The sequence below is a fragment of the Saccopteryx bilineata genome, chromosome X (genome assembly GCF_036850765.1).
Source record: "Saccopteryx bilineata isolate mSacBil1 chromosome X, mSacBil1_pri_phased_curated, whole genome shotgun sequence".
NCBI lineage: Eukaryota > Metazoa > Chordata > Mammalia > Chiroptera > Emballonuridae > Saccopteryx > Saccopteryx bilineata.
In genome coordinates this window covers 137986964-138010926 of record NC_089502.1, presented here as the reverse complement: position 1 = coordinate 138010926, position 23963 = coordinate 137986964, and the positions used below count along the sequence as shown (strand labels likewise).

Sequence of the window (23963 nt, the reverse complement as noted above, 5' to 3'; positions counted from 1 at the left end):
AAAACTGCCCTGTCCTTCGAACTCCAGCTTGAGTGTCACCTCCTACTGATGCCTTCCCTGCCTCCCACTGTGGCCTCATTTAGGCGTCATTCTTGCCGTGAACCGTGAATTCTGGTTTTGAAATCATCACGTTGTGGCAGGATTGTTTCTCTCCCCTAGTAAAGTGAAGTTTTTAAAAGATGGGACAGCATCTCTCCGTCTTTGTATCCAGCTCCCAGTGTGTTTTTTGACATAATCGGTAAATTCTCACAGTGCACACACAAATGGAAGCATGGCCTGTTTATTCAGGGGTTCATAGGAGCTTGCTAATGCTGAGTCGTAATGACCCTTGGATTGAAACTTTCAGACAACTGAACCTTGGGGATTTGGTTTTGTTAAGTTTTATTGCTGAATGTGCATTTTGTTGTTGTTTTGTGTTTTCTCTGTAGAACTTATCAGAATTTTAAATAAGTGTTTGAGAGATGGTAAGTAGTATAATTACACAAGGGATGTTAGGACTATAGGGTAACGTAGCTTAACAGTCATTTGGGGAAAGAGGCAATTTTTGTGCAGCCCATACAGGCAGAAAGCATACCTTGAAGTGGAACCTCTTGAAAGTAAAATGGTTACTCTAAATGTACGTACATCGATTGTTTTTTTGGAATTTAGGAAGCACTCTATTAGTTCACATCTGTTTTTTTAGCTTGCTTGCTTAAAATGAATGCTCTCCTGTACAGATGGAAACAAAGGAAATTTACGCTCAAAGGCAGCTTCTGTTAAAAGATATAGATTTGCTAAGAGGCAGAGAAGTGGAGCTGAAGCAAAGAACTGAAGCTTTTGAATTGTAAGTAATATGTTCTCATTTTGGATATTCAGAATCTATGAGATTAAAAAGAACTAAACATGTCTAAGTGTTCTAATGCTAATTGCCAAGTAGAGTTCTTGGTTATAAAGGTGCTATCACCTGGCTTTAAAAGGCACAACGTAAGAGAAACAAAGACTAGGATCTCGCTTTTGAAATATTAGACATTAGGATGAAAAGCAGAATGTGATACCATCATCAGACTACAATGAAACCGGACAAATAATTTGAAGAATCTAATAATTCTTTAAAGAATCCTACTGCACATTTATGTTCATTCAAATCTAATGGTTGCATGTGCCCATGGTACTGAATTTCAGAGACGTTTACCTGCCTGCTATCCAAGGAAATTCGACGGCTCTCACTTGACTTGTGCTGGGTGAAACTGTCCTGTGATAGATGTGTGTACTTTTTCTGTGTGGTCACAGATGTTTCATTCTTCAAATCATACCTGGGATAAATAGCAAGCTCATTATTCTTGAATTTATGGAATAAGCTTTTTTTCCTATTAGATTCTGCTACTGACACTCACAGATACCTGTATTTCATTAAAGGATTTGTCTTCATCTTCACTAATGTCATTCTTTCATTTGTATAGGCTTGAATCATTTGATTTTCCCTCTCTGCCAACCGTACTCTCTTTTTGGCAGTACTGAAATGGTAAACTAACGAAGTTTGGGTGGAGATAGCTTATGATTATACTATCACTTTACCTCCACTTCCCCTAACTGTTCCTCCCTGCTAAGCATATAAGGTAATACATGTAGTATACTGCAGTGTTTTTCAGCCGCCAGTCTGCAGAACAGTTAACCACCCTAATATTGTAAGAAGCTTATAGACCCAGTGATTATAGCCTCTGTAGTCTTCATACAGCATCAGGGTGGTTAACTCTTGTGGACCGGCACGAAATTTCTGGCGGACCGGCAGTTGAAAACCACTGTTTCACTGCTCCTTTGCTTTACGGATTAGTCAGCAGAGGGAGCTAACACACTGCGCTTTTATCCTTTGCTTGGCATAGTCAGTGTTCCCTGGCACTTCTCACGGCTGATCTAAGTACCCGTGAACCTGATTACCTGGCTCTGGAATTGATCTGTGCTTCATTTAAGGTCTATGAAGACCATTCCATTCTTCAGTATTTGGAAGTTGTGATTGATCATGTATCGTTTGCTGTCTCTTTCGGCACTCTTTTCCGTATTCAATCTCTAGATTATTAAATGCCAAAACCAATCTTCTACCTTTAATACCTATGGGTTAATCAATTAACTCTCACAGAAACAGTCTTTTGGAAGAAACGAGCACTAAAGTAACTTAAGTTTGGTTTGTAGCTTTGTGACCTAACATCATTCTTTCTCCTCTGCCTTGATTATGGCCACTTCTCACCTTTGACCGTTTCTAAGTGTGAACCGTCTTCTGTGAAAAAGCATTTTGGTCTTGACGCTTTCACGCTCCCTCCAGCCTGGTGCCACTGTATATAGTTCCATCTGCTGTGTGAGAACCATCGTAACTTGGTCAGTTCATGGAATAGATGGAAGACTTCTGGCTCTTTCTGTTTACTTCCCAGTGGTGACAGTCACAGAACAGTTTTAGTCTGTGGAGCTAAAATCACATGTTATTTTTTCCCCTATTGTCTTTATTTCAGGTATTGTAGTTTTTTATTTGCTCTTTATATTTTTGCTAATTTCAGGGCCCAGAAGCTACAAGAAGAAAAAAATAAAAGCGTGACGGATGCACTTAGGAGACGGGAGCTGAATATAGAGAATATGGAGGAAGCCTATGACCAGAGGCTCAAGAGTGAAATTCTAAAGTAATTGGCATTTTTAAAGAAATAATATGTTTGAATTAAGTTGATGGAAACATGGCAACAGTAATGAAGTAGATAAGACGAATATTTTATGGTGAAAAAATTAATGTTTAAGAAAATACCTGTTTTCATTGACGGTCAAGGCTTTCCCATGAGTATTTGAGTTCAGATAGTTTGAAAACGATACATACAGACAATAACATTCTCTGCTTGCTCTCACTCACAGCTTCTCTAACAAGTATCAGGGGCCTGTGATTTGCTGTAGTTTTTAGGGCACCTTGTGACTTGCACTGCTGATGAGCTGTGAAGTTTGAATTATGATCACTTTTATGTCTCTTTTTCTCTACCTCACTGGTACTGCCACTAGGATGGGGGTATATGACACTTTATAAGTTATTCTATCTAGTGGGTTAGTATTTGTCAGTGAGCATATGCCTTGTAGTCCTTCAAGATTCTGCAAAGACAGGATCGAAAGAAACAAACTGAAATTAAGTATATGAGGCAAAAAAAGTGCTACAGAGAAAAGGAAATAAGGATAACTGTGGTTACTGTGGCTTTCCTATAGTCTGAGTTATTGTGACAAATATCTTAATGCAGAGACATTAAGTCCATTTGGTAACCTTTTCCTCTAATGCTCAGTGTAATGCCTGGCACATAATAAGTGTTCAGTTAGTATTCGTGAGTAAATGAATTCCTGGTGAAGAGATGACTCATGTGAGCTGCTCTAGTATTTCATAATCATTGACCTCTTTCTGCTGCCTTGCCCATAATTTGTTATTGATAATTCCATTGCATAGCACTTGCAGAGGTTTCTTAAGGTTATTCTTTAAAATAATTTTAATAAAAAATAGAGTACCTTTCCATGTGTCAGTTTTGAAATGACGGGTGATCTCTCTACATATTTGAGGTCAGCTTCTCAAATATAGTAGCAAACACTAAAGTATCTGTAGCTGTTAAACTCTTAGGAAAAACAGAATACATGTTTGGTAACTTGACACCGCCATGGAGATCATGAACTGTTTGGTATTATTTGTCTGCGTTGGGTCTCCTCTAAGACTTTGGCAAGTATTGGTGTCGGAAGGTACTCACCACAGGAGTGCTTCTCTTCCTTGCTACTTTCTCTGAACCAGAAAGTCTGCTAGTCACGGTTGGTCGAGATAAGTAAAACTGCTTGAAAATGTGCCTTTTGGTATTGCTAGCACAGGTATAAAAGTGTTGGCAGTTGGCTCTCAGTACTGTGCTCAGCACCCAAGGCAGAGTTCTTCTGGTAGGAGTGGAGGGGAGACAAGGAGGTGGGTTGGAAGTGACTGACTGCTTTTTACAAAACAAACGTATAAGAGTTTATTTGAGCCAAACTGATAACATACATAAACCAGGGTGCAAGACCTCAAATGCTTCTAAAATTATGTATTTTAAAAAATTAATTTTAGAGGGATAGGAAGGGAGGGAGAGAGAGGTGTGCATCAATGTGTTGTTCCACTTCTTTATGCATTCAGTGGTTTATTCCTGTATGTGCCCTGACCGCGGATTGAACCTGAAACCTTGGCGTATTGGAACAGCACTCTAACCAACTGAGCTTACTGGCCAGGGCTGGAAGCAACTGACTTCTTACTTTTGGTATTTAGAGTCAGTTGTATACTATGTAAATTTAACTTACTTTTTTGCATCAGTCCAGACCAATGTGCAATTACCGTTCTCAGTAACCTCACAATAACATGAGTTTTGGGGACCTGGTTTACAGGATCGCATCAGGCTGTTACTGGACTTTGTATACTCAGAATTTGAATCTCTGGCCGTATACTGAGAGACCTTGACATTACGCATGGCCGTGTTCAGTGCCATAGATAAGCTCACACACTGATGGACTATGATCTCTCCAGGAAAGGGAGAAAAATCTCACTTTTAGCCATTCTGATTTTCAGGTATCAACTTGAGCTAAAGGATGACTATATCGCCAGAAGGAACAGACTGGTTGAAGACGAAAGGAAGAATAAAGGTGATTCTTGGGGAGGGGGCTGTACTTTTCATTTCTGATATAGGTTATTAGCTTGCTACATTGGTCATGTTATATGTTGTGTGTTTGTGTGTGTGTGTGTTATATATACACTGCTCACAAAAATTAAGGGACAGTTTATCGCTTCATATTCATTTTGAAATATCCCCTAACTTTTGTGAGCAGTATATATAAAAGCTTATACTTCATTGCTACTATAAAATTACACCTTTTAATTTTACAAGATATAAAAAATAATCATTGCCTTTCACTGTGCTTTGGCAAACCTTCATGTATTTTAACCTTTTGTATATTAACAAAGGTCAGTGATTTACCGGCAGGATTTTATCCAACTTTACATGTTTTGGGGTTTTTTTAATAAGAAAAGAAATATATATTAAACTGAGAGTAAGTAGTATATTCAGTATTTTTTCCCCATCTACCCCCCTCCCTCCCTTTTGGCAACCATCAGCTTATCTGTATCTGGGGGTCTGTTTTTGATTTTTTTAAGATTTATTTGGTTTTTCTTATTTGGATTCCACATATAAGTTAATTGTATAAGTTAATTATATAGTAGTTATCTTTCTCTGATTTATTTCACTTACCATAACACCCTTTAGGTCCATCCATGTTGTCACCAATGGCAAGATGTCATTCCTTTATATTGTTATAAATAATATTCTGTTGTGTATATAAGCACCACGTCTTCTTTACCCACTTATCTGTTAATAGTTCTAGGAAGTTTCTTGTGACGAGAAACTGGCTGCTTCCGTATCTTGGCTGTTACTGTACTGCTGCAGTGAACACGGGTGCACACGTATGTCTTTTTGAAGTAGTGTTTTTCAGAGATACCCTGAGAAGTAGACTTGCTGGATCATATGGCAGCTCTAGTTTTAATATTTTGAGGCTCCTCCATACTGTTTTCTGTAGTGGATGCACTAATTTATAGTCCCACCAACAGTGTGTGAGGGTTCCCTTTCCCCACAGCCTCGCCAACACTTGCTGTTTGTTGACTTATTGATGGTAGCCCATCTGACAGGTGTGAGGTGATATCTCAGTGTGGTTTTAACCATGAGAGTTCGTTTTTTTTTACTTATGGAAAACTTTATTTTAACTTCCCTTTCTCCTGTGACAATTCCTTATTTCTTTTACTTTTTTTTTTTTAACAGAGACAGAGAGAGGGATAGATAGGGACCGTCAGGGACGGAGAGAGATGAGAAGCATCAATCATCAGTTTTTTGTTGCGACACCTTAGTTGTTCATTGATTGCTTTCTCATACGTGCCTTGACCAGTAGTTGGGTTACAGCAGACCGAGTAATCCCTTGCCGAGCCAGAGACCTTGGGTCCAAGCTAGTGAGCTTTGCTCAAACCAGATGAGCCTGCACTCAAGCTGGCGACCTCGGGGTCTCAAACCTGGATCCTCTGCATCCTAGTCTGACGCTTTATTCACTGCGCCACCGCCTGGTCAGGCTCTTTTACTTCTTATGTGTATATGTATTAAAATAATTTTAGATGGATATTTATTTATTTATTTATTTATTTATTTATTGTATTTTCCCAAAGTTAGAAGTGGGGAAGCAGCCAGACAGACTTCCGCATGTGCCCACCTGGGATCCACCTGGCATGCCCACCAGGGAGCAATGCTCTGCCCATCTGGGGTGTTGCTCCGTTGCACCCAGAGCCATTCTAGAACCTGAGATGGAGGCCATGGAGCTGTCCTCAGCACCTGGGCCAACTTTGCTCCAGTGGAGCCTTGGCTGCAGGAGAGGAAGAGAGAGATAGAGACAGGAAAGAGAGGGGGAGAGGTGGAGAAGAAGCAGATGGGCGCTTCTCCTGTGTGCCCTGACCGGGAAACGAACCCAGGACTTCCACACACTGGGCCGACACTCTACCGCTGAGCCAACCGGCCAGGGCCTAGATTGATTTTAGAATGAGTGGAAGGGAGAGAGGCAGAGGGAGGGCTGGGGTGGGAGAGAGAAATATCAGTTTGTTGTCCCACTTACTTGTGCATCCAGTGTTTGATTCTTGTGTGTTGCCTGACTGGGGACTGAATCTGTAATTGTGACGTATTGGGACAACACTCTAACCAAGTGAGCTACCTGGTCAGGACTAATATATTTTTATGCTTCAAGATATTTTCACTTGACATATAACCCCCTAAACTGTTGTGTATGTTAACCCAGGACTGGATAATTTTTCAGTCTCCAGATAGATTACATTTCAGTATAGTTCTAGGAACTTTATTGTGAAACAAGAAGTTGAACTTTAGGTGGAAATTTCAAGGGAATTCTTGGAGTAAACTAGGGCTGGTTACTTGATGTTGACCTGTAAGGTCACCCAGTGTGTGGCTGCTCCTTTGTGACTTTCTGTGATGACTAAGACTTCTTTTGGAATTGGTACCATCATGTTGTCATCAAAGTATTATATTTTAGAATTTGATTTATTGATTTTAGAGAACGGGCGGGGAGGAGGAGGAAGCATCAACTTGCAGTTGCTTCTCATAGGTGCCTTGACTGGGCAATCCCGGGGTTTCAGACTGGTGACCTCAGTATTCCAGGTCATTACTTTGTCCACTGTGCCAGCACAGGTCAGGTACAAATTATTTTTTGAGGATATAGCTATATAGACTTGTATTAGCTAAAGTGAAAATGACAAAACAGTGACTATAATATCCTAAGACAAGTCTTTGTCTCTGAGGAAGTTCTGATCTGTCGGCATGAGGGGTCTGAACACATGCTGTGAGTGTGGCTGGTGTGTGTAGCACAGGGAAGTTCAGCACAGAGGTGACTCTTAGAAGTAACTTCCCAGCACTTGCTGGGTAATGGGACTTACTCCTTCTTTGCCCCATTGGTTTTTAAACTATCATATGTAACTCTGACATCTCCTAGTTTAGATTATGAAACAATGCTCATTAGGTCTTAAATATTGGCCATGGATTCTTAAATGAGTTTTGTATTCAGTAGGAAAATATGTTTAATTGGTTGGCTCTCTCTTTCAGAAAAAACTAGACTTTTGCAAGAGGAGCTCACATCTCTTAATTCAAAGATGGAGGAACTCAAACACTCTGCAAATTATGTGAAAGAACTTGAGGTAATTGTTAAGCCTGTTATTTTTTTTAAATTGATGTTAAGCAATATGAAATTTTAGGTTCAGTCATACGTAATTTACCTTAAGTTATCTTTTCGGTGTGTTTCGACTATTATATGACTAAGAAGGTGATGGTCCAACTTAAGTTGACTCAGTAGTTGTTCATTTCCATCTTAGTCTCCCAGGGAAGCTTGGAGCGGACATCCTTTGGGGCTTGGGGTCCTGCTTGACTCCTGTCTCTCTCCTTACTGCCTGTGTGCCTCAGGCGAGTTCCTTCAACACTGGGCGTTGCCCACAGTCCATGGCGTTAGGGGACGTCAGTGGGCTGGTTCACGTGCCTGGTCCGTAGCAGGGGCCAGTGCATCTTAGTTTCTGCCTCGGCCTCCTCTCTTTCCCATCAGCAATAGGTCCGATTCCTTTCATTACATCGGGATGCTGCTGAGAAAAACAAAATGAGATGCATTTCTTCACGTGCCACTGTTAACTTCATTTCTGTTTATTCATATAGTCTTAGGTACTTAAATATATTCTGTATATAAAGTTTATTTTTGCAGCTGTAATGACATTTACTTGATAAAATTGTAGGCTTTTCTATGCAAACGTGAAATATACTAAGAAACGGAATGCTCTCACATATATTTAAAAACATATTGCTACAGTCTGTAACTGCTATTGGGACCTTTGCTGCATCTGGAAAAGGGGGTGGTAATCTTAATCGGAATATTGCTCTGTAGGACGGGGTTCTACCTAAGTGTGAAGTTGGACGAATGGCAGCTGCCCCAACTGTAGGGCTAAGATGACTCCCTTTATTGTAGTCAGGGTCTTATTCTTACAGAGAGCCAGACCTCTGTCTGCGACCTCAGTTAAACTGTGACTCCAGCTCAATGCGGCCTGCCAGCCTTTCTGTGAGCAGTACTGTCAGGTTGCTGTCCAAGCACAAGGTTTCTCTCTAATTCCAGCTTGAGCTCAAGTCTGTCAAAGCCCAGTCTGCGGCAGTAACAAAGCAAAACCACCTGCTGAAGGAAAAGATGAAAGAGATGAGTGACTACTCACTTCTAAAGGAAGAGAACGTAGAGCTGCAGGCACAAACTAAGTTACTTAAACAACAACTGGAAGAGAGTAGAAATGAAAACTTGCGTCTCTTAAACCGTATGTGCTTTTTCCTGGTTTGCATGTTTTTGTAACTCTGTAGCCTAGTAATACGACACTGTGCTCTGTACCTCCAAGGGAATCTTCATTTGGGAAAATTATAAAAGAAGAATCTCACTTTGAAGTTACTTCATTGTTGCTTTCTATTGCATAATTAGTAGTGTCACTAAGAAATATTTTTAAACTACAAATCTGCCTCTCTGGATGGTACTGGTCTTCCCTCGCCCTCTGCTGCTCGTGTTTGGCTGGTGGGGTCACCCGTGCACTGGTGGAAGGGCAGGAGGATGAGTGAGGGGGAGGTCGTTGTTACCCTGTTGCCCACCCTCCCCGCGCAGTGTACGGTGGCTCTGGGCTGGCCTCTCCTCTCAGTCAGGCGACATGTCAGTGATTGCGGGACGGTCTCTCCCAGGCCCTGTGCTCCCCAGCGCCTGCGCCGGCTCATTCTCTGCAGTCCATCTAGGCCCAGGGAGTGATAACTGCACGGCCTCATCCCTGGCCCAGGGAGCTACACTGCCCCTTGTGGCTGCCCTACGGAGTCGCCCTTTATTGGAGGGTCCTCCAGGGACTGCAGGGGCAGAACTCCATCTGCTGTCTGCCCGGCCCCCGAGCGCTGCTGACAGATGAGAAATCGGGTTTGACCTCAGGGCAGTCGTCATCAGATTTTGGTGGAGGGCCCCTTCTATACCTCTGTGCATGGAGAGGAAAGAGTTGCCCTTTCAAATTAATTCAAGGGTTTGAAAGAATTGTTTGACTTGGAGGAGGACTAGGAAGAGTAGCAAAGTTTGTATTTGCATGCATTAACTTCTTTTATTCTGAAATTTGTGAGTCAGGATTGCTCTTAAGTTCATTTAGTAGAATTAAAATAATATTAATTACGTGTGAACAAAGAAAAGAATTTAAAATTTCTTGAGCTGCTTTTGCTGAGTGAAATGAGAAAACTTACGGTTGATCATCCCCAGGCCTTTTTACCTTCTCAGGTATAGCTGAGCCATCTCCTGAGATGGCAGATTTTCAGAATTAAAGAAAGCAATAACTGCATTTGTGTTATGGCACAAGTTCAAAACCCACAAGGAAACTCTGAACAAACAGCTGCAAAGTGAGGTGAGTCCTCTCTTCCCTTGGCCCGGTGTTCGGCCAGTCCACTCTGTCCACGTGGAACTTGGCATATGTCACACCGGCGTCAATCAGACTGATTTTTAACATCAGAAGTTACTCCCCGGACGTGTTAAGGGGCAGTGGTCATCTGAGAAACTTCTTGAGGGATTATGCGGCTTTACAGTCACTATAGTAATGAAATGCAGAGGAAAGCAGGTGTGCGTAAACACAGAATGGTGTTTGGTGTCGCAGTGCCCGCTCGTAGTCTCTGTCTTGAGTCTCCCTGTGACTGAGAAAGAAATAGTGGCACCCTCTTTCTGGTGTCTGCCTCATGCCCTCAGTCGCTGTGTTTTGAGATGAGTGAAAAGGGAGGTGGGAAACTTGTGTGTTCTGTTGTTTTCTAGGGACCTGTGGATTGCAAGCACGAAGCTGCTCAGAAATGGCAAAGCAGAAGAAAGAGAAGAAGGCTGATGAGAGAGAATTGGGCCTTTGGAAGTGAGCGGGGATTTCTTTCACACTGACCTCTTTTCCCTCTCTGACTCTTTTCAGATTGAGCCCTCTGCAAAGCTGAAGGCCCAGACCCCAGATTATGATGCCTCTGTAAAGAGGTTAACTACGCAGGTGACTGATTTAAAATTGCAACTGAAAGAAACTCAGAGAGGTTAGTGGCATTTTAACCTATAAATGTGTACGTGTGTGTAAAACTTCTGAAGTATGTGGAAATGCCGTGATCGTTTCTCATTGAGTTTGTAGTAATTCTCCTCGTAGGGGGAAAGCCATAGAAATATGTCATCTTAGAAATAAAACTTCTATCCATTTCAGGAATACCAGCCAGCTGGGTCATCAGCTAATGTAACTTGCTTCTGCAGGTGCCACATGGCTTGGGAGAGCCTCACCCGAAATAGGAGCGGTGTAGTGGTGACACCAGTCCCTAAATTCATCGTGGGCCTAAGAACTTTTTTATATTTGTCACCCCAATAGTAAGATCAGTCTGGCTCTCCAGTGCTTTTACCTATGCCTTGAGAGATGAGTAAACATACGGGGCAAGCCGGGGGCTTGTGTCATATCATCATGAATCAGATAGATTATATATATTTTTGCTTTTGCACCCTGAATTGGATGTTAGTTGATGGACCTTGGGCACACTGAACTTCCTCGGACCTCAGTGTCCTCGTTGATAATGGGGCACGAGACCTACCACGCCCTGGTGAAGAAGATGGAATGAGATGGGCCTGCGACATCAGATGCTCAGAATGGTTCCGGCTTTCACGGTGGGCCAATCACGGTGCCGTTTGGTTGCTCCACTAACTCATGAAGCATGGAATGCCCACTAGTGGGCGGGAAGGACCAGGTTGAGCAGCACTGCAAAATTGGGCGGTTTTTATAAAAAGGTTCGCCATCATGGGCCTAGGCATCTGTATGAGTGGTGCTTCTCTTAGTATGTTTGACACAAAGAAATCTTTCTGTTCTAGTAGGTGGCACTGACTCACAAGATGTTTTAGCTCTTTCCCTTTTCTAGCTTTTCAGATTTCCAAGGGTAGTGGTTACCTCCCCTTGTGGTCCTCTTGCCCTAGTCCCAGGGGACCACCCCACAAGAGAATGGGCTGGGCTTGGGGCTCCAAATCCGTGAAACCCCAGCGCTTTCTGCTGCAGCCAGATGCTGCCATCAGTATATCTGCAATGCGTGGGGGAGGGTGGGCTAGGGCAACTTGGCAACCTGGCTGCCATCTTAAGTTTCTTTGCCCTCCCAGAAATGGAGACCTCAGACCTCCACAGATTCCCCGCTGTGCCGTGATCCTGGGACCATTTACAGAATGGGCCCTTTGCTCAGGGAAAAAATGATTCTATAGCACCCGTTCTCAGGTTTGCAGACAATGTGCTCCACAGCCTTGCCTCCCGGGCAAAGGGAGGTGAGCTTTGGGAGGTTAGGGGCAGCTAGTCTCCATGGCTTTCTCTATCTTGAATGCCGACAGCCGGACAGTTGAGGTCACACCTCTGTGCTGTGTCCTTGGCGAGGTCTTGGGACTCAGCTGCAGCTCGTACTGACCACTGCTGCAGGAATGCCCACAAACTTCTTTGCTCCTTGCAGCTGAAGGTCGTGTCAGCCATAACCCGAATGTCCCCTCTTCGGGCCGAGTCCTGCCGTGCGTTCCCAGTTGGAGGGCTGTGACTGTGGCTCAGCTGAGCATTTCTGTCCCTGCTTCCCCAGTTTGCTCCCACTTGCCCACCTTCAGGTCTCTCAATGCACAGGTCTCGGGTGTGTTTGTGCATTCAGCCGGGACTCTTTGTGGAAGTACAGCTTTCCAAGTTGCTGTAGCTTTAAGGGGAGAGACCAGGGGTATCTCTCCTGCTGTGATTCCTTTGATGCCAGTCTCTTATTTTCATCATATTTCTTTGCTCATTTCTGTGCTTTCCTATTCCTTATTTTCTCTCAACAATTCCATTTGCCAAACTGTCCACAGCTGAAATCAGTGATCTTGAATCATGAAAAACAGTTTGAGGATGGAGTCCTTTCAAACACACGCACTGTCCTGGAGGCACTGCGGGAAAGTAGTGGCCACATATACTGGCTTTGTGCTCGGAAGTCCCAGTGTGTGTACACCTTGCTACCTGTGGGACCCGGCCTCAGCCTCCTGTCTGTAAGAAGGGAGGAGTGAGTTCTTAGCCCACAGCATTGTGACTGCAGATCCTCATTCCCTTATCTGAAACTTGGACCCTACAGTGATTTTGTCTCAGCTCGGGGATTTCTAGGGAAGGGGAAGCATCCTCAAATGAAACATGTTTGCAGTCAAATGTATGAATATCCATGCTGGGTAGAATAAATAAAGATTATGAACGAGTTTGCATCAGTTTGGGTAAAATTTATCAAACAAATGGGTTTAGGTACAGTTAGGCTATGTGAGCAAATAAATTATGAATAAATTTTCAGCTCTCAGAGCTTTTTGGATTTCAAGAATGTGTATTATGGATTGTGAAATAATATATATTAAAAGAGAAGGCTAGCCCTGGCCGGTTGGCCCAGCGTGTGGAAGTCCTGGGTTTGATTCCCAGTCAGGGCACACAGGAGAAGCGCCCATCTGCTTCTCCACCCCTTCCTTCCTCCTGTCTCTCTCTCTCACTTCCCCTCCTCCAGCTATGGCTCAAATGGTTTAAGCAAAGTTGGCCATGGGTGCTGTGGATGACTCCATGGCCTCGCCTCAGGTACTAAAATAGCTCAGTTGCTGAGCAACGGAGCAGCAGCTCCAGATGGGTAGAGCAACGGCCAGTAGGGGGCTTGCCAGGTGGATCCCAGTTGGGACTCATGCGGGAGTCTGTCTCTCTGCCTTTCTTTCTCTCACTTAAAAAAAAAAGGCCTATGAAGCTGTAGCTGGTATATAAAAACTTTCAGTAAATGCTAGTAATTGTTAGCATTACCACGACTTCAGACATTGTTTAATGTGCATATTTGTTCGTATTATAATCTTTCATTTTTCAAAAAAACTCTCAAGCATATTTGAATTTTACTCTCTGCTCATGTGTGACATTATCTCTGTAACCCACAGCTCTTGAGAATGAAGTGTCCTGCAATCTGAAGCAGCCTCTCCGTCTTTCTGCCAGTGAATTCTTGTCTGCCAGCAGTGAAATAACAGGAAATCCTCTCAAACAGGAAAAGCTGATGGCACGCACAGTTACACCAAAGATCACTAGTTACCCAAACGCCAGCACAGATAGTAATTCCAAACTTGAGTTTGTAGCCAACACCAAGGCAAAAATGAAGGCGCTCGAGCAGGAAGCCAAAACCTTAGAGAAAGTTTTTCAGGATTACTGTCAAAGAGTTAGTCAGTGCCCCTCCGCCAGAAGCCCACCAGCATCCGGCAGCCCCCCGCCCCCGCACGGGCAGGGGACCCGCAAGAGCATCTCTTCAGGCTCCTCGAAAAGATGTATTTCTGCGGAGAAAAGAGCTGCGCCCAGGTGGCCTCTGGAGAGGAGCACATGGGCGGGCAGCACGGCCTGCCAGCTGCGCAGAGGCCCGGGCAGGCGCCTAATCTCCACGCCCCTTGAGAAAGCTACACGGAGCCTTGATGCTGCGATGCATCTGGAAGGTAAGCTTCAGCACAAAGGATTGCGGGATGCTCTGGACTTGGGTGGTCTCGGTGGACCCTTAGCTGAATGACAGCGAGCCCTGGACGGAAGGAAGCGGCGGAGAGCGCGTGCTCAGCTCAGCCCGGGCAGTCTCTAGCCTGAGCAGTGTGTCCTCCCTGCACCTGTGGTGGCCTGCTTACCAGCAGCGTCTGTCTCCCGTATGGCCCAGGGCTGGTGGGGGAGGCAGTGGACAGAGTGGCAAGTTCCAGCACTCTCTTGGCATGCAGAGGTGCTCAGAGGGTGGCAGTCGGTGGCTTCTCCTTTCCTGCTGATTAGTTTTACACATTTTATTGTAATCACTGCAGTTTCATTTAGGTGCTTGAATTGTTAATGCTGTGTGTCATTGATACATCCTACTCAGCTGTTTGCAAGGATAATAGAATTTCTTTTCAAACTATTAATAATAGAATTCCTTAGAAACCTCGTTACTTTTTTTCTCCATGTAATGTGTACTATTCTTGCCCTGATTTCTTCTTCCCCTTAGGTCTGGGCCGATCCCACGTTGCTGCCCCCAGTCCTGGCCCTGAGAGGATGCTCCAGCCTTCACCTGCTGAGTCTAGACACAGCCTTTCCAACCCTTTGCTCCGCAGCCCTCTGGAGCAGAAGGCTGGGTAAGTCCTGTGTTCGGGTTGGCCTCAGTCAAGTCTGGTTCACTGCATAAGGTCTTAGCCTTGACGTGTTTAGTTTTTTAAGGTGATACTCAAGACCACAAGGCTGCATAGAATTTTCAGTCAGATTGTAAGGTGCCGTGTGATCTTTGAGAATTACCTGGGGGAAAAATTCCCTTTAGCACATAAGCGATTTTTTCTTGTTTACTAAACCTGATGTATAGAATACGCACTATGGTATCAATAAGCATCGTCATAGTGCCATGAAGAGACACAGTGAATAAAGATAAAAAAGCAGTATTCAAAATCTGTGAAAGGAAATTGAGTTTATTTTTAAACTTGAAATAGTTTCACACATCTTTAGAAAGTTATTTTAATAATGTTTTGGCAGCCTGACCAGGCATTGGCACAGTGGATAGAGCATCAGACCGGGATGCAGAGGAACCAGCTTCAAAACGCCGAGGGCGCTGGCTTGAGCGTGGGCTCACCCGCCTTGAGCGCAGGCTCTCCAGCTTGTGTGCAGGGTCATAGACACGACCCCATGGTCGCTGGCTTGAGCGTGGGCTCACCGCCTTGAGTGCAGGCTCACCAGCTTGTGTGCAGGGTCATAGACACGACCCCATGGTCGCTGGCTTGAGCGTGGGCTCACCCGCCTTGAGTGCAGGCTCTCCAGCTTGTGTGCAGGGTCATAGACATGACCCCATGGTCGCTGGCTTGAACGTGGGCTCATCTGCCTTGAGCACAGGCTCACCAGCTTGTGTGCAGGGTCATAGACACGACCCCATGGTCACTGGCTTGAGCGTGGGCTCACCCACCTTGAGTGCAGGCTCACCAGCTTGTGTGCAGGGTCATAGACACGACCCCATGGTCGCTGGCTTGAACGTGGGCTCATCTGCCTTGAGCACAGGCTCACCAGCTTGTGTGCAGGGTCATAGACATGACCCCATGGTCGCTGGCTTGAACGTGGGCTCATCTGCCTTGAGCACAGGCTCACCAGCTTGTGTGCAGGGTCACAGACACGACCCCATGGTCGCTGGCTTGAGCGTGGGCTCACCCACCTTGAGTGCAGGCTCACCAGCTTGTGTGCAGGGTCATAGACACGACCCCATGGTCGCTGGCTTGAGCGTGGGCTCACCCGCCTTGAGCGCAGGTTCACCAGCTTGTGTGCAGGGTCATAGACACGACCCCATGGTCGCTGGCTTGAGCAGGGGTCACTCGCTCTGCTGGAGCCCTGCAGTCAAGGCACATATAAGAAAGTAATCAGTGAATAAGGTGCCGCAACGAAGAATTGATGCTTCTCATCTCTCTCCCTTCCTGTCTGTCCCTATCTGTCCCTCTGGCTCTGTCAAAAATAAACAAACAAATAAATAAAATAAAAATATTTCAGCAAACAAGACTCGAACTGGTCTATTGAAAGAGATTCCGAAGTGGTAGTGGGTTGCAGGGTCTGACTGCTGCAGCAGGGTGGAGTGGACGGACTTAGAAGCTTGGCGGTGGGCCTCCCAGGCTGGGATTCAAGTCACAGCTGGTATTCCTTCCTGTGCCTGATCCTTAAGGTGGGAGACGATGAATTTTCAGCTGGGCTCCACGTTGGACTTCTGTTTGCATTCAGTCTTACTGTACAGAGTGGAAGCTGCCACGTGTGCCTGCCATGGTCCTAGTGCATGCAGTGTCCATGTATATTTTTATGTTGCTCACTCTTGTGATAAAGCCAAGAGGAGAGATGGGACAGCACACGGTGAGTTAGGGCACCTTGATCCACATGGGCTTGTAGTATTGCATGCATTATTTCTGACTTGTACTCACTGTGTCCAGAATTTGCGTTTTTCAAAAATGTTTGTGGTACTTGGTAAAATAAACAGCACTGAGAGTGTAATATTATTCTGTGTTAACAGTGGTAGCACCCTGCCTCACAGTGTACGGTGGTTCTGAGGAGGCCCTGAGCTAATGGCTTAATTGCTTAGAATGCTGCCCGGTGCACAGAGAGTGCCCAGTGCTGTGTGGCCCTTATTCTCAGTGAGCACAGTTCATTTTCTAAAGGGTTTTCTCAAGTCACAACATGCTTTTCATCATTGCGTGCTCTTGGTTTTTGTGTTATTACAGCTTCACACTCATGAACTTTATTCTTCCCACCCAGTCTTTATCAGAGAGAAACTGAACTTCAGGACAGAAATGAAGTTCCAAGTCCAGATAAGCTATCTCTTAAGAATAATGAGGAGTTTGGATCATCTTTTGGATGTAAGTTCAAATGTAAGTACCTGTACTGGTTTTTATAAGTTGAAAATGTAGAAAACTTAGCTTTGATGAGACATATCGATTGTTATAAAAATCAAACAGTTACAAATTACGACATTTATATTTTGTGATAAAACCATAAATATAGATATATTGCTTTGTTTTTATATCACAAAGATTTTCAGGGGTACATTTGAGTTCCATTTTAAAAACATTTTAGGATAACCAATAATTTCTAAGTTAGAGTTAAACCCACAAGTGAACTCTTAATTTACCAAGTTTGGGATGGCCTAAGATTTAAAATGTTTTATTTAAAATAAGATTTTTAAACTTTTCCCCCTATTTTTATGGAATATGAAGATGCTAAGATGCTAAGTTATTTTCTTTAAGTTGTGCAGATTCTGTCGGGAGCCTCGGGTTTAGAAAGCCCATTCTCAGTGAAAGCTCGGAGGTGGATATGTTGGCTTCCCTGTCAGACTGGTGGCCGGCTCGGCCAGCAGTCTGCCTTAGACTGCTCCCTGGGCGCCGGCTGCTTAAGTGTGAAAGGGGATGTAAAGCAGTCCGCTCAGGTTCCTTCCAGCGTGGGAAGTCTTTATACTTGTGTATAACATGTCGTTCTGCCTTTCGGCTTCATTGCCAAGTTGCAAAGTATATTTGGAACAGTTAAATGTCAGGGCTTAGTAAAATTTTCAAATTCTTTGCAACTGACTTGAACAACTTTGTTAACTCATTGCTATTTAAATGGAGTTCAAGTGATTATCAGCAAGCCAGGTGAATTCTTCTGTCACTTTCCTGTTGCGTCATGAACCTGATTTGGAAACAAATCTAATTCTTCAAAATTGACGAACACTTTGAGAAGTGAGAACATTGGCACCTGGTTCTGCTGAACATGCCTTAGAATGAGTTCCTAAGGCAAGGCCTGGCCTGGTTGCTCAGGCTGGCACTTCTGTGCTCTGTGATGAGTTACCCCCACGCTGCACCGCATTCTCTTGCTGCTGCTGTTCAGGACTCATGGGACCCTTGTCTGTACCTCATGTAGATTCAGGGGACATGCCAAAGCAGTTCCAAGTGGATGGCCTCCATCCTGCTGGCAATTCGCCTCGCCTGGATGCTGCTGCTCCCTCCCCAAGTAAGTTTCCTTAACTAACAGGTGGCATGAGTGCACACTGATCGTGGCTCCACCCTGTATTACATTATTTCATGTATGTTGGAGGACCTTCTGAAAGCGTAAATGATTCAAGCGTCAGGGTTGGGGTATTACCAGTGCTAATGACATTTCTGAAGTAACTCCCGACTCGAATATGTAAAGACAGTGCCGAGGAGGAAACTGTGAAGAAGGTCTTCTCATTGAGTCTTCTTGGGCCAGTGGCTTTTCATATTTTTTTCTTTACTTGTCCACAGTCTAACAGAGCAGTTACTTTTTTGCTTAAGAACTTCTGCAAAGACAGTTCTGTCTTGGGAAGTCATAGTGTAAAATTCAAACAATGGTAAGTACCCGTATACACTGTACATCTACAATAGTAGTTTATACATTTTTTAAAATTTTATTGCTTTTTTTATAGAGGAAGAGAGAGAGAGAAACACTGATTTGTTATTCCACGTATTTATGCACTCGTTGGTTGGTTCTTGAATGTGCCCTGCCACAAGATGAAACTTGCACCCTCGGTGTGCTGGACGATGCTCCCGCCCACTGAGCCACTGGGCAGAGCAGTATCTGTTTCTGTCCCTTTGCTTCATTACGTCTTTAGAAATGAGGACAGAAACAGCTTTGCGTTTCCGTTATTGCAAAGCTGGTGAGACTGGAGGGAAACTGGCCATCAGACTGGTCTGGTCCACTTCCTCTTTCCTCGTCTCTGCTCCATATTACCCACTGCCCTCACCAGCGGGGCTGGGCCGGGAGGAAAGCTGTAGGGGAGATGAGAGCCTCGTTCCCACCAGGTCCTTCGCTCCTTGAAACAGAGTTTAAGCCTCGAACTAGAAATTGCTCAAGTCAAGCTGTTGTTTTCCCAGTGTTTGGGCAGCCCTGTCATCCCCCAAATCCCGCGTAGGCAAAGCCTCTTGTAAGTAGTTTCTTGGTTTAAGTCAGCATGCTCAGGAATATGAGGAATTACTGAAAGAAGCAGGAGACTTTGAACGGGTTGTAGTTGCTGATTTAGAGTAAATCCTCGTGGACAGCACTCGTTCCGTGAGACGTGCTGAGGAACCTTTGCTGTGCTGGCGCTGTGCTGGGAGCCGGGCACACAGCAGGGAGCCAGCCCAAGTCCTGGCTTCACGGGGCTTCTGTGGGCAATTCCGAGAGTCAGCAGCAGTCATCGAGGGCCTCTGATGGGATAGGTACCGAGTAGGGCTGCTGGCCACCCAGAAGTGGTATGCTGGCAGCTGTGTGGCACAGACCTGGGTGAATAGGGAATAAAAATAATGTAACAGAATAAGGGAAACAGACTTAGACAGGTCTTCTACCACTGAGATGTAATGGGAATTATAGTGGCTTTTAAATTTATTATTAAGTAAGTGGTCACACTTTGATCATTGAAATACTCTCTTATAGTCGTCATTTCCCCTCCTTGTCTGGGTACAAAGGGAGATGGGAGAGGCCGAAACTTGGTATTTGAGGTGCCCAGGAGAAACACTTTTCTTTGCTCTTACACCTCAAGAGGCTTCTGTATGTCGCTGTGCAGCTACGAAGTGCAGGCATGTGCCGCCTGACAGCGGGGATGCATTCAGAGAAGTGTGTGCTTCGGCGACTCGTCAAAGTGTGACCGTCATAGAGGCACTTACATAAACCTAGACGGTGCAGCCTGCTGCACACCCAGGCCGTGTGGTACCCCTTGCTCCTCGGCTACGAGCCTGCACAGCGTGTTACTGTACAAAACATGGCATTAAATCAGTGGTTCTCAACCTTTCTAATGCCGTGACCCCGCAATACAGTTCCTCATGTTGCGGTGACCCCAAACCAAAAAATAATTTTGGTGGCTACTTCATAACTGTAATTTTGCTACAGTTATGATTCGGAATGTATTCTCATTGCTTTAGGCGACCCCTGTGTTTTGGTTGTTCGACCCCTACAGGGTCACGACCCACAGGTTGAGAACCGCTGCATTAAATCAAACAAGAGAAAAGGATGCCATCAAAGGCATGGTCAAGATGAGGTGTGTGAGGTAGGGTTTTGTGGGAGAGGTGGGAGAAGGGGGTGTGTCCGGCCAGTGAGAGAGTGAAAGTGGAAGCCCAAGCAGGGGAAGTCCAGCTGTGCTCAGGCAGCAGGGCGTCTGCCTCTAGTCCAGCTGTGCTCAGGTACCAGGGCATCTGCCTCTAGTCCAGCTGTGCTCAGGTACCAGGGCATCTGCCTCTAGTCCAGCTGTGCTCAGGGAGCAGGGCGTCTGCCACTAGTCCAGCTGTGCTCGGGTAGAAGGGCATCTGCCTCTAGTCCAGCTGTGCTCAGGGAGCAGGTAGCCTGCCGCTAGTCCAGCTGTGCTCAGGGAGCAGGGCATCCGCCGCTAGTCCAGCTGTGCTCGGGTAGAAGGGCATCTGCCTCTAGTCCAGCTGTGCTCAGGGAGCAGGGCGTCTGCTTCTAGTCCAGCTGTGCTCAGGGAGCAGGTAGCCTGCCGCTAGTCCAGCTGTGCTCAGGGAGCAGGGTATCCGCCGCTAGTCCAGCTGTGCTCGGGTAGAAGGGCATCTGCCTCTAGTCCAGCTGTGCTCAGGGAGCAGGGCATCTGCTTCTAGTCCAGCTGTGCTCAGGGAGCAGGTAGCCTGCCACTGGTCCAGCTGTGCTCAGGCAGCAGGGCGTCCACCGCTAGTCCAAATGCAAAAGGAAGTGGTACTCCAGGTAAGTAAGATACTCCAGAAAGAAGAAGGCAGATGTCAGCTTCTAGAGTGCCGTGGGTGTGGACTGTGCAGAGCAGAGGCAGCAGCCCCCGATGCAGGTCTCAGAGAGGAGGAGGGGAGCGCTGTGGTGAGGCTGGGTTGCTGGAATGCAGGGACCGTGCTGTCAGGGACTACATGGACTAGGTTGTTTCAGCTGTCCGGGTAAACAGTGATACGGACTCAGATTGCAGCAGGAGGCGGCGTTAGCACCTGTACGCCCAGGTGGCCTAGTGACCGTAGTGTAGAAAGAGCATAAGTAAAGGCACAGGAGTGATAACTTCAGGTATGAAGCTGGTGTTCTAGGGCTTCCATGTGTCGCTGGCAGGAAACCCATCAGAAACATGCGGTGAGGCTAGGAGAGAGATCAGGACTCCAGGAAAAGACGTGGGCGTAATCAGGACAGAGGCTGTAGCTGAGCCCAGGAAGGGACCAGCCTGGAGGAAGTGGGGAATGATGGCGAGCTGGCTGGGGGCCGTTGGCGTACAGGCTGGTTTTACACCATTCTGGGCAGCAGAGGCTCAGGCGCCTTTGTGGAGGTCACCAGAAGAGTTCTAAAAGGGCTGCGGCAGTAAATAGGGACTGACGGTTTGGTCAGAACCCTAAGGTCGTGGAGGGGTTATAACCAACCAACTGTAGAGGTAGAAATGCAGGGCTTGGGAAGGATGAAGGAGGGAGCAGGCGGTGAAGAAGAGGAGAAAGTGTGCTGCGGAGGGGAGGACCGTTGAAGGTGTCCATGGGGAGGGTGACCTGTGTGCATCTCAGTGGAGTAAAGGGGTTGCGTGCTATGAGGGGTGCTGGCGGCTGGGGGACCGTGAACATGGACCAGCAGGCCACAGCCAGCTAAGCACGAGCATCTCTCTGCACCCCCCCAGGGCCCCTGGGAACCAGCACTGCGTGTGTTTGAAAAACTGATGCTGGAAGCTGCTCTTTATTTTCTGCCTCTTCAGGTGTAGATCATAAGCGAATCAGAGAAGAGACTGACGATGACAAGAGTGAAGAAGAAAAAATGTGGAGGCTGCCAGAAGAAGAAAAAGAGAAGGCAGAGTGAACAAGAAGCTTTAGAAAGGGAACAGAGAGAACTAGAAAAGCGGGATCAAGAGAGGGTAATCAGGCCCTGGCCGGTTGGCTCAGCGGTAGAGCGTCAGCCTGGCGTGCAGAAGTCCTGGGTTCGATTCCCGGCCAGGGCACACAGGAGAAGTGACATCTGCTTCTCCATCTTTCCCCCTCTCCCTCCTCTCTGTCTCTCTCTTCTCTGCCCGCAGCCAAGGCTCCATTGGAGCAAAGATGGCCCGGGTGCTGGGGATGGCTCTATGGCCTCTGCCTCAGGCGCTAGAGTGGCTCTGGTCGCAACAGAGCATCGCCCCCTGGTGGGCAGAGCATTGCCCCCTGGTGGGCGTGCCGGGTGGATCCCAGTCGGGCGCATGCGGGAGTCTGTCTGACTGCCTCCCCATTTCCAGCTTCATAAAAATACCAAAAAAAAAAAAAAAAAAGAGAGAGAGGGTAATCATTGTAGATGTAGTGAATTCCCCGTGCTAGCCTCTGCATGGTCCACCCTCAGTCAGTACCTTACTCTCAGGGAGGTGAGTCCCCAGAGTGTCCCAGAGTCAGAGCAGGATCGAGAGAGGGTAATCATTGTAGGTGTAGCTGAATTTCTTATGCTAGCCTCTGCATGGTCCACCCTCAGTCAGTACCTTACTCTCAGGGAGGTGAGTCCCCTGAGTGTCCCAGTATCTGAGCAGCAGGTTACTTAAATGCCTGCCGTAGGCTTCCTGAGCCTCTCCTTTGCTTAAGCACGCTGCGAGGGGCTGCGCACACACACCCCAGGACTCGGCAGAGGAGCTTCTGCAAGCCTGTACGCGCATTTCCACCGGGTCCTGAAAACACACCCGTTAAGGAGGTGGACTGTGCTTCGCTATAGGCCCCCCTTAGTAAATAGGGTTCACACGTCAGCCAGCTGGGACCAGAGGAACCCCGGGAGGTGACTGCCAGTGCATGGTGGCTTCCTCAGGCTTCCCTGCCCCCCACCTGCCTGATTCTCTTTGGCCGTCTATGTCCTGATTCTGTCCCAGACAAATGGATGACGCTGGCCACTGCACATGCCTGCTGAATCTTACATAAATTAGTCTTCCATATGAATGTTCCTTCGGCTCCTGGTTGATTTGGTGTAATGCACAGGACACAAATTAATCCCTTTACACATTGAGAAGACACGCATATGTCCGCCTTTGATGGTAGCATGACTTCAGTGAAAAAGAAAAGGAAATCCATTTTCTGGCATGCAGATTTCACTTAAAGGATTAAAGTTATATTACTGTGCGCTTTTAAACTGTATTTGTCTGTTTCCTGTTTGGTGACCATGTGTTTCACAGCAGATGAGTGAAGAGTCATTGAAGATTGAACTAGAGAGGAAATTAGAAATGAGTGTTCAAGAAATGAAAGACGAATCTGTTTGTGGTGAAAGTCCTTTGGAGAAGTACATGAAAATCATCCAGGAGGGCCGAGAGCAGAAGACAGATCAGGTGCGGACGCTGTGGATGGCGGTCTGGGGCCACGGGGGCTTCTGTGGTTTGTTACAGCGCCTTGGGACGCGAGTCTGCCTTCTCCACTGGAGACAGAAAGGTTAACGCAGAGGAAATCCAGACTTCAAGTGGAGCCTCGAATTTGAAATACATTACACCCTTGACAAATTTTATTTTTTCACATTTGCTTGGGTAAAAAATTAAACAGATTTTTATTTGTTGAAGTTTATAAAGGTTGAGATGTCTCATTATTTTCAGAACAGGTATGAAATATAATGAAAATTGTGACAATGAGTGCATTGGTGCTAAGACAGTAATACATTATAGAAGTCTGAAATACTGTGGGTATTGAGAACACGTGCTAGGTAGTTGATAGGCTTGCTAAATTTCATGTTTAAATAGCACCTCTTCTCTTGGACTCAAATGATATGTATATTTCAAAGGTTCTTAGAGAAAGCAAAGTGCTTAATAAAATTAATACATATCTGATTTGAAAATAATTCTTTTCCCCTCTGTACCAGAGCTCAACAAACCTTGTCAGAGAAGATTCAGAAGTGGACACACTGCCATCTAGTGACGAGGACGAAAGGTATAATAAACGATACATTGTGTTCTTATGCACACTATTATGTTGCTGGGTTTGTTGGCCAA

At 45.8% G+C, this 23963-nt stretch overlaps 1 protein-coding gene across 1 annotated transcript in view; it reads left to right on the top strand.

The window, feature by feature from the left end:
- OFD1 (OFD1 centriole and centriolar satellite protein) overlaps positions 1 to 23963 on the top strand; it is a 47039-nt gene that overhangs the window by 22235 nt on the left and 841 nt on the right. Inside the window, 16 exon segments of the mRNA XM_066250247.1 lie at positions 717 to 823; positions 2526 to 2645; positions 4565 to 4638; positions 7635 to 7726; positions 8683 to 8872; positions 9850 to 9882; positions 9885 to 9973; positions 10517 to 10628; positions 13510 to 14049; positions 14574 to 14700; positions 16835 to 16947; positions 17972 to 18061; positions 21741 to 21810; positions 21812 to 21896; positions 23163 to 23312; positions 23834 to 23901. Of these exon segments, the coding sequence (XP_066106344.1) occupies positions 717 to 823; positions 2526 to 2645; positions 4565 to 4638; positions 7635 to 7726; positions 8683 to 8872; positions 9850 to 9882; positions 9885 to 9973; positions 10517 to 10628; positions 13510 to 14049; positions 14574 to 14700; positions 16835 to 16947; positions 17972 to 18061; positions 21741 to 21810; positions 21812 to 21896; positions 23163 to 23312; positions 23834 to 23901 (2060 nt within the window).